Genomic DNA, 14,236 nt, shown 5'->3' on the forward strand with positions numbered 1-14,236 from the left:
CTAATGTACTCAAAACAAAAAGTACCCAAGAAACCAAGAAAATGTTCTGTTCTCTGGTGTAAAAGAGGCCAGGGAATGCCCTCATTTTTAACATGTAAAGGTGATAACATAGTCATGATGTAATTTGGGTTACAGTTCTCCTGCCTTCAGCACACATTCTCTCTTGGGTCGGCTCCAATCCATTCTTTCAGCTCTCTTCATCCTATGGTTCTGGCACCTCCAGTATCCTGGGGTTTCCACTTCAACCTAGGCCTCACTTTTTTAGCTTCATACATGGCTCAGGGTCTCCTTATATGGACTCTGACCCTGTCACACATTGTCTGGCTTCAGCTGCTCTCAGAAAACATGGAATACATGGCTTTGTGACCTCTTTAATCTTGTTTCTTCCATGCTTGCAAAATGAGTACCAATGGAAGGCATTGCCAAGTCCTGCTGTCCACTCAAGATGTAGCTTGACTCCATTGGAGTATAGCTATGTCAGCTTTTGAGTGCTGACCTGGAAGAAACTTTCCTAAGTAGTTGCTTTGAGGAGCAGGGAATCTCTTCAGTTTAGGTTTTCTTCCTTTAAATGCATTTGATTTTCACAAGACAGCCTCCAATGGATTTTGTCCTGAAGACATGTTTCCTAGTGTCCCACTGTAACACAATTTTCAGTAATAGATACAATCCTGTCTTGAAGTTCCTACTGCCAAACAAATTAGTTTATTATTTCTTTATTTATTTAAATTCAGCTTTACTCAGGTTCTCAGGACGCAGGCAGAATGAAGCAAGATTCCTGGTCAAAATGTGACATAAATGACCTGTGCCCCAGTTCCTGATAGTCATTGTTTTTCTTTGAAAACTCATGAGCTGAGCCCCACTGTTCATGCTTTTCTCAGCATTTTTTTAAAATTTTTTTAAGATTTATTTATTTATTATGTAAATAGTATTCTGCCTGCAGGTATGCCTCCACACCAGAAGATGGCATCAGATCTCATTAGAGATGGTTGTGAGCCACCATGTGGTTGCTGGGAATTGAACTCAGGACCTCTGGAAGAACAGCCAGTGCTCTTGACCTCTGCGCCATCTCTCCAGCCCTTCTCAGCACTTTTATCTTACAGGCTCCCATCAGAATGGTCCATTAAGCTCTCTTTATAGCACTCAAGGGCTTTTCTAACCCAAAGTTCCAAACACTTCCATATTTATACCCCCAAACTAGTTCCAAAGGAATGAGAACCACATGGACAGGCTTATAGCAACGGCCTCACTTCTTAGTACCAGGTTCTGTCTTAGTTGCTTTACTGTTGTGATAAAATGTCCTAGACAAAAGCAGCTTAAGGGAGAAAGAGTTTATTTTGTCTTGCAGTTCCAAAGTCATATAGCCCATCATGGCAGAAGACATGACAGCAGGCAAGAAAGGTTGCTTGGTAGCAGGAGCAGGAAGCTATTGTTTACATTACATCTATACTCAGGAAACAGAATGTGAACAAGAAAGTAGGGCAGGCTGTAAAGCTTCAAGACGTTCCCCCAGTGATCCACTTCTTGCAGTGATACTCTAGCTCCTAAAGGTTCTACCATCCTCCCAAACAAGGCCACATCTGGGAACCAAGTATTCAAACATATGACCCTATGGGAACACATTTCACGTTCAAACCACATCTCTACTTCTGGTTTCTTTCACTCTTTTTTTTTTTTTTTTTGGTTTTTCGAGACAGGGTTTCTCTGTGTAGCTTTGCGCCTGTCTTGGAACTCACTTGGTAGCCCAGGCTGGCCTCGAACTCACAGAGATCCGCCTGGCTCTGCCTCCCGAGTGCTGGGATTAAAGGCGTGCGCCACCACCGCCCGGCCTGGTTTCTTTCACTCTTATGATACTTTTCTGTACCTGATGATATGAAGTACTAAATCTTGCACCTGTGCTCAGTGTTTGGCCTTAATGTTGTGCTTTCTAAGGATGATTTGCCTATGATATATATTCTTTAATATGTTGCTTGTGTTTTTGAGACAGGGTCTATTACTTTGCAGACTTGGCTGGCCTGGAACTTCAGTATAGATCAGGCTGGCCCTGAACTCACAGAAATCTGCCTGCCTATGCCTTCCAACTGCTGTCTTCATTGTTTTAATGATTTTTCCTGAAGTCTTTTCATCTCATTTTCCAACTGTTTTTGTTCTCACGGCTTGTAGTAGCAGTGGGAATACTGATAGAATTTGTTTGATATATTGTTCTAATGATTACTTTTATAGTGTGCTTTTCATAATTCCTTTTATCTTTTCTTATTTTGGCTATTATCTGGTTTTTCAGTTTTGATTGGTGTTATTTGACTTTTACTTTCAATCTATGTAGTAGTTGATGGACTTATTTTACTTTATGCTTTTTATTTAATAGTAGCATAATTTCTACATTATTAGAAAGTAGACCATTAATGTATTTTTCTTTTTTCAATGTAAAAACACAACTCTCACCTGAAAAAGGATAAGAGATAGTTTATTCTGGAGCCATTTATGTGTGACCATGGCCTGGGAACACAGATTGAGGTTACTCCAAATTCCAGGTTCCAGTGTGGTAGCAGTTTCATAATATTTCTATGGTAAGAGAACAAAGAAAGTCATAAATCAAGGTACTTTAAAAAATATTGATAAACACAATAAGTAGGTGGTTATAACAAAGTATCAAAATCTCAATTGTAGGTCTTAAATGCTATCTGATGGCTCTTAGCCTTTTGGTTGGTGAAAACTAGGGTTTTTGTTAATACATTCCAAAGGTTTTTATCTGTTAGCCATAGGATGTTAGGTCCAACACAGACGTAGGCAAAGAATGGGTCTTTAAGGAGTAAAGATAACCCAAGATAAATTGTAATTAGAACCCAAAACATTGCAAATTTTAATCAGTATATCAGCCTTTACAGACAACTTCTTTCCAGGAATTCTCATTCACACTTTTATATTATTTATTAGTGTGTTTATGTCATATATTAGTGTTTATGTCATAGAATGTTTATGTGTGTTTGAGGACAGCTTTGTGGAGTCAGTTCTTTCCTTCCGCTTTTATTTATTTTTAATTTTAATTTTTTAAAAAAATTTTTAAAAAAGATTTACTTATTAGGTATAGTGTTCTGCCTGCATGTATGCCTGCACGCCAGAAGAGGGCACCAGATCTCATTATAGATGGTTGTGAGTCACCATGTGGTTGCTGGGAACTGAACTTGCCTTGGGAAGAACTGCCAGTGCTCTTAACCTCTGAGCCATCTCTCCAGCAGAGATCTTACACAGGTCATCAGGCTCGCATAGCAGGTGCTTTACATGCTGAGCCACCTCACTGACCCCTTTTGTATTTGCCCCTAATTTTGTTTTATTCTTAGATGTAAAATGAAGTATATTAAATATTTACTGTCAGTTCTTTTCCCAGTGTTTCTCTAACCACTTTTGGTTGAATGATGCTTGTTTACTAGATTTGTTAAAAAGCCGTTACAAGTATAACATTTCCTGAGTTCTTAAATATTTTATCATGTTTGCTTGATGAGATACAAAATCCTTTGTTTAAACATTTTTGCCTTATAATTCTTTAGTTTACTGCCTTTAGGGGTTTTTCTTGTTGTTGTTGTTTATTTACTTATTTTTGCTTTTGTAAGCTGATTTTAGGATATCTACTAACTTTCCTTTTTAAGGGTCAGTTATTATGTCTGTTTGTCAATCTGAATGTTTTAGGAATTTTTCTTTTATTTGCTTAGCATTTACTGTAGGATATGTCTGGGAAATTAATTGTTCAGGCCATTTTCTTAGAGAATGGTGGACACTTTTATGATTCCTCATCCCTCTCCCCACCTGAAAATTTTCTTGGGCTACAATTTAATATTTTGTTTTCTTCTTCAGGATCTCTAATTAATCATATATTATATTATCTTTGCCTCTATTCTTTTTCATCTGCTTTCTCCTAACTATTTTTTTTTTTATTGCTTTCTCTATTTCTTTTTTGGTTATCTTGATTATTATTGGTGTTTTTCAGTGCTTCTTACTAAGTTTTTGTTTTGTTTTTTGTTGTTGCTATTTTAAGACTGGGTCTCTACATGGCTCTGGCTGTCCTGGAACTCACTATATAGACCAGGCTGACCTCAAACTCATAGTGCCTGCTCTCTCTCAAGTGCTACTTTCTAAGTTTTGATGTGGAGTGGGATTGGTATATTTGGTTTTCTTTTGATTTTGTAGAATTCCTTTACTTTCTTTTTATTTCACCAACCAGTGGCCAAAGAATGATTTACAATAAATGGATACATACTGAATTCAAACACTTATTGAATGAAATGTCTCTGATCTTGGGTAGATGTCTACTAGTATTTTGGAGATTGGCCAGTTTTTGTGTAATTCTGTATATGTGATAAGTAATCATGTCAGTATATTATACAATTTCATTTTTGTGGTTTAATTGGTTCTAGATCTTGCATGTTCTCTTTTTTTAAATTGAAAAAAGGACTTTCTTATGTGTACCATCTTAGTAATCACTGATAATTCAAAGACTTCTACTAACCAAAAGGAAATACAGAAGAAATGGAGAAATTACTACTTTTAATGTCATTTACTTTGATCATATCTCTTGTTTACAACAGGAAGCAAAAGAGGAGAATGGATTGCAGAAAATGAAGACAAAACAGTCAAACAGATCAAAGTGTTTGGCTAAAAGAAAAATTGCACGTATGTTTTCATTTTTTAGTTGAATTGATGTAGTAATCATGTCAGTATATTATACAATTTCATTTTTGTGGTTTAATTGGTTCTAGATCTTGCATGTTCTCTTTTTTAAAGTTGAAAAAGGGACTTTCTTATGTGTACCATCGTAGTAATCACTGATAATTCAAATAATTTTCCCAATGAAAAGTCTCTTTTCATTGGGAAAAGAGAATTCTCTAGAGGTGTCTATGTTTCCTGTTCTGAATTTTTTTTTTTTAACTTTTGCAAGTTTTTTAGAGAGTTAATTTCTGCTTACATATTTGACTTGCTAGAGGAAGACTGTTGAAACTGTAAATGTGATCTTCATGGCTAGGTACTCTTACTAGGGCCCTTGATTCTCTACCCACCCCTTAAATATTTTATTTTATATGTCTGAGTGCATGCTTGTATGTGCCTGATACTAGAAGAGGGGGTTGGATCTCTTGGAACTGGAGATACAGATGATTTGAGCTACTGTATGAGTGTTGGGAAGTGAATCCAGGTGCTCTGCAAGAGCAGCAAGTGTGCTCTTAACCATTGAACCACCAAGAGAAAGCAATTCAGCTCCCTTTTCTCTTTCTTTACTATGTACATCTCAGACAAATTGCAGCTTTCAGTTGACCTCTGTTCATCAGTAAAAGGCATCATTGGGAGATGACTAACTTTTTTGTATTGAGAAAAAATTTTTTAATATGGACTATTTAAAATTAGTTTTAGCAGCCGGGCGGTGGTGGCGCACACCTTTAATCCCAGCACTCGGGAGGCAGAGGCAGGCAGATCTCTGTGAGTTCGAGGCCAGCCTGGATTACAGAGTGAGTTCCAGGAAAGGCGCAAAGCTACACAGAGAAACCCTGTCTCGAAAAAAAAAAAAAAAAATTAGTCTTAGCTTAGATAGGTAATTCTGCCATGGGTGGTGTTGAGCAATTTAATTACAAAGCTGAAATCCATAGTGGCAGGGCATTGTCAAGATTCAGAGCTTAAATCTGCCTGGTGTCACTGCTTAGGAATGACTTTGTTGGAACAATACAAATGGAGCATGTCATGGAAGTGGAGGCAGAAGAATCAGAGTTCAGAATCATCCCCCAGCTTCACTACATGATCCACATATATTTCTCCACCTTGGACCACAGAAAGTTCTGTGCTTTGATTAGAAGGTTAGGTGTGCATTGGGGAAATTATTAAGGCCACTCCACGTAGTTAAAAGGGAGGTTTATTTTGTGGGGTAACTTACAAGTGAAGGGATAGATAACAAGGTCTGGGAAAGGTGTAGTGCAGTCCGGGGTGTTCTCTGGAGAACTCTGCTCGGTCTACCTCAAGTGTGAAGGGTCCAGGAACCAAGAGAGCCAGCGCATCCTGATCTCGGGTCTTCAGGGTTCTCTCTGAACCCCGCTTCGTGACAGTTACCGAAGCCTCAATGGGGGTTGGAACTTCCAGATCAAAGCTGGAATGGCTACCCACTACAGGTGTGCATACAGTAGGGTGGCCGAGATGTGGTATTGATGCTAAGTAGTTTTTTGAACTTTTGGGAGAAAATGATTTGTTCATGCCTTCTGCAGGGAACTCTATGCTTCAACTCATGAACAGAAATGGGGCCAGAGGTTTAGACTTTTGGTTGACCCATCTAAACATATTGGATAGTTTTTGGCAAGGGCATCCTTAAATAGCTGCACAAATGTATGATTCAGATTACTAATCCTAGTAAAATTGTATCTTTGGGAAACTCATTTGAAAAGGAAAAGTCTGGGCCATTTTTCTGTGCTGAAATTTTTTTCTGAAAATAAAAATGATGACAAAAACTATATTCTCCCAGTTAAAGAGCTGAAGATTGACTTCCAGTAATTGTTTTCTGATTCAAACTTGATGAAAATGAGCTAATATTGTTCACCTTTCTCAATAAATATTAATTGTGTGAGTAAAAGTTGCAGTTGCAAGTTAGGGAACTTCAAGGGAACACTACACTGAGAACCAAGTAAGACAGCACTGGAAACCCAGAATTCTACAAATATCCTGGGAATGATTATCTGAAGTATAAAACTGTTGTGTGTGATTCTGCCCATGTTTAGAAGTACTTATGTTTGTGAGCAGCTAGTTTTTGTTATGAAACTAAGTAAATTATTAGTGGTCCTGATTAAAGGGTTCAAAGAAGAATTCTTTGCTGTGTATTGCTATACAAGACTTAAAATCTCTTATACCTCTGGACATAAGAAAGAAATGTCAGATTTTAACTCTTAAGGAGTGATGCATGATGAAACTGAAGCTATTTCTATTTTCAAGTTACAGTTTTTCAGTATTGTATTTGGAGCATAATCTCTGCCATTGTATATGTTTGTTATATCTTATACCATTGTTCTACTTAGGTTTCTATTTTTGTGCAAAATACCATGACCAAAAATAACTTGGGGAGAAAAAGGGTTTATTTGGCTTATACTTCCATATCACAGTCCATTATTGAGGGAAATCAGGGCAGGGACTCAAGCAGGAACCTGGAAGCAGGCACTGGAAGTAGACCATGCAGGAGTGCTGCTTACTGTCTTTCTCCCCATGGCTTGCTCAGCTTGCTGTTTCTGGACTGCCTGCCTAGGAGTGGTACCACTGACAGTAGGCTGGGCCCTCTCACATCCATCATTAATCAAGAAAATGCCCATAGACTTGTTTATAGGCCAGTCTGATGGAGACATTTTCTCAGTTGAGGGTCTCTCTTCCAGATGACTCTTGCTTGTATCAAATTGACAAAAGAACCAGCCAGCACAACCATATAAAATTGAATATACTTGACAGTAAAATCAAGACTAGAAAAGAGAACTAAGTTGTATATAAGAAAGTAGTATGAAAAAAGTATATGCCAAGAAAATAGAGAACTTGAACTTTGTGGATAAATTCTTAGGAAGACACAAACCAAAACTTACTCAAGAAGTAGAAAATTAAATAGAACTAATATAATAAAAAATGAATTAACAAAAAACTAACTATAAACAAAAAGATGCATTTGATGGCTTCATAGGTGAACTTTGTCAAGGATAAAGAAATATTAGCAGTTCTTCATAAGCTCCTATAGATATTAGATGATTGGAGACTACTGCCCAACTTACTCCTAAGTCTGATACCACATCCATGGGGAGATACCACAAGAAAACTAAAGACAGATGTTTCTTTAGAATCTAGGTACAACAATCTCATTATTGCTTGGAATTGAACTCAAGGCTTCATGCTAAATAACACTCTACCAACTGAGCTACATCTTTTATCATTTTTCATACAAGCATTATACACCCACACATTTTGCTGTAAAAATTCCTTTAGCTTTACCTTGTAAGTTTTGAAAATAGGTATCTTCATTTTCATTCATCTCAGAGTTTCTTAATTGTTCTCTAATGTTCATTTGTTTATTTATGGCATCCTGAGTGTGTTCAGCGATCCAGTGTCCAATGTCTTATTTTCCGAGGATATTAATAATTATTAATATTTTTTGTTATTACTTTTTCATATTTTACTTCAGAATTTAGACTTTCATATAAAAGATTTTCCTTTGATATCTGATAGATTGTCTTTTGATTGTTTAGATTGAAGAGAAGGAAATCTAAAGACTGATTTGAAACGTATCTGTGGAGGCACCTATGTGTATATTTTTGACTGTCTACCCTTGTGCACCTATGTAGGGATGTATAGACCATCAACTTAACATGTCAAGATCATCTTTGAAGATTCAAATTTTTTGTAGCATTTTAAAATTAAATTAATTTTTTGGACAGTTTCACACACGTATATAATGCATTTGGATCATATCCATTCCTATTTCTTTTAACCCTGTCTGACTCTCATCAGTCCTGCTTCCTCTCTACAAGTCCCTCTGCCATTTCATGTCTGTTTTTATTTTTTTTTTTGTGACTATATTAGTCAAGGTTCTCTAGGGGAACAGAACTAAAGAATGAGTGTGAGTGAGTGAGTATGTGTGTATGTTTGTATATGGGATTTATTAGAGTGGCTTACAGGCTGTGGTCCAGCTAGTCCAACAACGGCTGTCTCCCATGGAAAGTCCAAGAGTTAGTAGGTGTTCAGTTCATGAGGCTGGATGTCTCAGCTGGTCTTCAGTATACATCAGAATCCCAAAGAAGGAGGCTCTAATGCCAGTGAAGGAATGCCTCAGCAGCAGGGTATATGAACTTGCCAGGGAGAATGAGGCAGAAAGCAAAAGCTACTTTCTTCCATGTCCTTAATATGGGCTGCTATGAGAGGGTGTGGCCCAGACTTAAGGAGGGGCTTCTGATCTCAAATGATCTGGATTTAAGGCGGGTTTTCCTACTTCAAATGATTCCCGTTAACTAAAACCTCTCGCAGATATGCCTAGCTGCTTGATTTTTAATTAATTCCAGATGTGGTCAAGTTGACAACCAAAAACAGCCATCAGCGACCTACTGAGTTTAACTAGGGTGTCCTCATGAAGATGGGTGTAGAGCTAGTCACTGGAGCATGGGGTGGTTACACTACTGAAAACAACTCATCCCGAATGGGTCATGTTTCCTTATGTTGAAGGCATTCAGTGATGGAATGTATGTGCTGTGTTTGAATCCATAAGGATAATGCAGTCATCAATAAAGGTAATTCAGTGGATTCTAGTTCAATTTTAAGCCAGTAGTCCCCCCCCAATTTGCTACTAATTTCTTTTGATGCAGCCCTACGAGCGTATGATAGATTCTTTACTAACTGTTATAAGAAGTGTTCTAACTTATCTTGCACATTTTGTGATCTAAACTTGGAATCAGCCATTTCTCTACTGTCCTACAGTTGCTGTTAGTGGAAAATAATATTTGATGATCAAAATTTGATAACTAAGGATTTGTTAAAGTGAATAAATTAGAAGATTCTGAGAGCTGGGAATGCATGTGGTTTGGTTGATAATAATGTTTGATTAGTGTGTATGAAGTCCTGGTTGAATCCCCATCACTATATAAAGTAGGTGGTGTGTCTGTAATCCTAGTGTAACTAGAGGCAGAAGTTCAGGGTCAACCTCAATGCTGTCCTGGGCTACATCAGACCCCATCTGAAATAAACAAAGATTCTGAAGAGTAAAATTGTTCTGGTTAAATGTTGAGCATAAAGCAGTGCAGTATTTAGCAAAAAGCTCTATAGTGGTTCCTGTTTGTTCATTCACCAGATACTGCCTTCATGAGGGCTTATGCTCTAGTTAACACAGTGTTCTTGTAATGCTATTAATAATCTTGACCACACCTCACCTTAGATGAGTTTCCTTATTAGATTACAAATCATCCTAAATGGTTTACAGTATTGTCAGTTGACAGTTTAATGATTCTGGTGGTTTTTTGGTTTTTTTTTTTTGCCATCATGCTAATTTGTTGTTGTGGTATTCTTCTCTTCCTTACACTCTTACAGAGATGTCAGAAGAGGAACAATTTGCTTTGGCTCTCAAAATGAGTGAGCAGGAAGCTAGGGAGGTGAACAGCCAGGAGGAGAAAGAAGAGGAGCTCTTGAGGAAAGCCATTGCTGAAAGCCTGAATGTAAATATATGCTGTGTTGAAAGTTTATGGGATTTATTAATAATGTTCTTAGTTACTTAGTGTTTGGTATAGTTGTATTAGAAACGAGATATGGTAGTTTATAGAATTTTCAACTAACTATATCTCAGAACTTTTTTTTTTTTAAGTCTGCATTGTTGAATTGCTGGTTAATCCAATTTGAAGTGTTTTGTTGCTGTATGAGTTTGCTTCCACTCCACAGATTATTTCAGTCAATGGCTTTAAAGGATCATAGTAAGTGGCCAGCTTCTGAAGAGTTGCAGAATACCAAGAATACTAAAGGCCAGGTGTTTACCTCCCTCATTTGTGGGGACAGCAAAGAAAAGGAGAGAAAGAATGGGCAGTTTTAAAAATAACCAAATAAGGAACTGGAGAGATGGCTCAGCAGTTAGGGGCACTGGCTGCTCTTCCAAAGGACCTGGGTTCAACTCTCAGCACCCTCGTGACAGCTCACAATTGTTTGTAACTCCAGTTCCAGGGGACCTGAAACTCCCCATGGCAAAACACTAATGCACATTAAAAACAACAACAACAAATAATATTAAATTATGATTTGAATATATGCAATAGAAATGATTTTAAATGTTAAGGATACTTGCCAGTGGCAGATTCTGAGCCATCCTTGATTTCTGTTTACTTGTTAGCTTGTTTGTTTGAGCTGGAATCTCCTAGAGTTGAAAGACTGGCATTGAACTTGTAAGTTCGAGCTGTTCCCCACTTCAGCCTTCTGAAAAGCTTAGGACTACAGGCGTGTATCACCATGTGAATATATATGTCCAGTTTGACATATATATTCATTCTTTATACTATATACCCTTCATATTAGAAACGGTATAGTAAATATATATAGGCATTCACTTCACATTGGGGAATTCGTTTGAATTGAGCAGCTGTATTTTGAAGAGGAGAAACTCCTAGGGACAGTGCCTACCGTTTTTGTTCTTCCTGTGACTCTTCATATACAGCTATTTTAATAATAAACCTGGTCTGGTACGGGATCACTTGTTTCAGAGTTGCTGGTCTTCTGATGCTTCTGCTACCAGATCTCGACCTCTGGCTACTGGACCATCTTCACATTCCCATCAAGAGAACACCAAAGATTCTGGAACCACTGAAGGCATGTCTTCCTGTTCTGACTCCTTCCACTCATCAAGTATAACTATATCACTGGGATCGTCTGCTGAGAGTAGAGATGCCCCAAATCCTTATTATAATATTAAAGAGGTTCAAACATAAATAGTTGAAATTTCATTAATATCCAACATACTTTTATTTTCAAGGAAAAACCACCCTTTGGCTAAAGTCAAAGAAGGGCTTTTTGTAACCACATTTTGTAATTCTTGGTAAGTTATAGCTTACCAAGTTGTCTTAACTGAAAAAAAAATTTGTCCTTAGCCTTACTTTTTCTCAAATACCTACAGGCATATGGCAGCTGGTACCTCCATCACTGTTTAAAGGCTCACATATCAGTCAGGGAAACGAGGCTGAGGAAAGAAAGGAGCCCTGGGACCACAATGAAAACACTGAAGAGGAGCCTGTCTCGGGCAGCTCAGGAAGCTGGGACCAGTCAAGCCAGCCAGTGTTTGAGAATGAGAACGTTAAATGTTTTGACAGATGTACTGGCCACTTGACTGAGCACACACAGTGTGGGAAGCCACAGGAAAGTACTGGGAGTGGTTATGCTTTTTCCAAAGCTGTCCAGGGTAGGGGGGACACATCTAGGCAATGTCTTTCTACCCCAGCAGACACCAAAGGACTCCAGGACATTGGGGGCACTGTGCACTACTACTGGGGTATTCCATTCTGCCCTGCTGGAGTAGATCCTAACCAATATACCAATGTCATTCTCTGCCAGTTGGAGGTTTATCAGAAGAGCCTAAAAATGGCTCAGAGGCAGCTTATTAAAAAAAGAGGGTTTGGGGAACCAGTGTTACCTAGACCTCCTTTTCTGATCCAGAATGAATGTGGCCAAGAAGATGAGACTAGTGAAAACAATGAAGGCATCTCAGAAGATATGGGAGATGAAGCCAAAGAGGAAAGGCAGGAATCTAGGGCATCTGTCTGGCACTCAAAAACCAAGGATTTACAAAAAAGTCCAATTAAAAGCTTGAAACAGAAACTTTTGTTGGAGGAAGAACCAACAACCAGTCATGGTCAGGTAAGGGTCAGTGATGCTATAACTAAGGATCATTTATTTACAGATAAAATATGGGTTATTTTAACTATTTTTTTGTGGTCTTTCCGCTATCTGCTTATTAAAACAATATATGCTTACCATGCTTACTATATAAAATGAGAAAAGTGCAAAAAAGAAGAAAAGAGCTTAGGTGTGGTGGTAACATACCTATAATCTCATCACTAAGAAGGCTGAGGCATCCTGGCCAGCCTAGGCTACATTGTGAGACCTTGTCTCAAAAAAGGAAAAATTATAATACTTACCTGCAGTTCACCCACCAAAAGACAATCATCATCATTTCTAAACATATAAAACTCATTTTTCTTTTAAATTTTTGAGCAAGATGTATAAACTTTGTTCATTTATTTTATAATTTATCAAAAATCTTTACTTATCAGATATACATCAAAACATTATTCCATCTTGTTAGGATATACCATATTTTCTTTTCAAACTTTTTATTCTTTCACGGTAGGATTTCTCTGTATAGTCCTAGCTTTTCTGAAACTCATGCTGTAGACCAGGCTGGCCTTGAACTCACTGAGATCCACTTGCCTCTACCTCTCGAGTGCTGGGACTAAAGGCGAGCACCGCCACCGCCACTGCCACTGTCACCGCTGCCACCACCACCACCTTGCTTAAAGTTGCTATTTTTAAAATGTTTTTCTACAGGCAGTATTTTAAAAAATTCTAGGAAATGTAAATTAAAAATATATTTGTCTTTCATCTACAATTTATAGCCAGACATTTCCCATACTGGACTCGATCCATGCTGCTAATTTTAGTGTACCTTCCATGATACTTTATGTAATATAAAAAAAATACGCCGGGCGTTGGTGGCGCACACCTTTAATCCCAGCACTCGGGAGGCAGAGGCAGGTGGATCTCTGTGAGTTCGAGGCCAGCCTGGTCTCCAAAGCGAGTTCCAGGAAAGGTGCAAAGCTACACAGAGAAACCCTGTTTCGAAAAACAAAACAAAAAAAATACTTTTTCTTGAATTAAAAAAAAATACATATATTTTTAGACAAGTGTCAATGCAAAAAACACAGCTCTTATTTCAGAAGGCATAAGAATTAGTTTATTCTGCAGCCAAATATGAGTTGCTATGGCTTCAGAACACAGATTAGGTTATCCCATATTTCATATTCCAGTAAGGTATCAGTTTTATGAAGATTTTATAGTAATTGAACAAAGAAAGTTATAGATCAGAACACCTTCAAGGGGCCTGGAGAGATGGCTCAGCAGTTAAAAGAGCACTTTCTCCTCTTCCAGAGGACCAGGATGTAATTCCCAGCATAGCTTCATCCAGGTGATTGGACACCTCTGTCTTCTGAGGATACCTGCACTCAATGCACACATACTCACATGCAGACACATACCTTTACACAATAAAAATAATAAAATAAGCCGGGCGGGTGGTGGCGCATGCCTTTAATCCCAGCACTCAGGAGGCAGAGGCAGGTGGATCTCTGTGAGTTCGAGGCCAGCCTGGTCTCCAAAGCGAGTTCCAGGAAAGGCGCAAAGCTACACAGAGAAACCCTGTCTCCAAAAACCAAAAACCAAAAACCAAAAAAAAAAAATAAATAAATAAATAAAAAAAATAATAAGTCTTTAAAGAAAAAAGCCTATTTTTCAAATCATTGGTGGGAACATCAGGTAGGTGGATTGTAGTAAAATGGAGAAACCTCTATGTAGGCCTTAGATACTTTCTGATTTTTAGCTTTTGGGTTGGTGGAAGCTAGGAATCTCTTCATACATTCCATTTCCTAATCGTCACGAGGATGCTAAGTCACACACACAGGTGAGCAATAAATAGCTACTTTGGGGCTAAGATAATTTGGCCCTGGACATG

The 14,236-nt window shown here is 38.0% G+C and overlaps 1 protein-coding gene across 7 annotated transcripts in view; it reads left to right on the forward strand.

Moving 5' to 3' along the window:
- Uimc1 (ubiquitin interaction motif containing 1) overlaps positions 1-14,236 on the forward strand; it is an 85,452-nt gene that overhangs the window by 14,046 nt on the left and 57,170 nt on the right. For 4 of the 7 annotated variants that reach the window (XM_052727457.1, XM_052727455.1, XM_052727456.1 and 1 more), the window contains 4 exons: positions 4,578-4,662; positions 10,066-10,190; positions 11,220-11,325; positions 11,630-12,366. In XM_052727457.1, the coding sequence (XP_052583417.1) occupies positions 4,578-4,662; positions 10,066-10,190; positions 11,220-11,325; positions 11,630-12,366 (1,053 nt within the window). Of the gene's footprint in view, positions 1-4,577; positions 4,663-10,065; positions 10,191-11,219; positions 11,326-11,629; positions 12,367-14,236 lie in introns of those variants that run through there. The other 3 variants (XM_052727461.1, XM_052727460.1, XM_052727459.1) reach the window with 3 other exon arrangements.

This window comes from Peromyscus californicus, unplaced genomic scaffold (genome assembly GCF_007827085.1).
Source record: "Peromyscus californicus insignis strain IS unplaced genomic scaffold, ASM782708v3 Scaffold_8__1_contigs__length_139910024, whole genome shotgun sequence".
NCBI classification, from domain to species: Eukaryota; Metazoa; Chordata; class Mammalia; order Rodentia; family Cricetidae; genus Peromyscus; species Peromyscus californicus.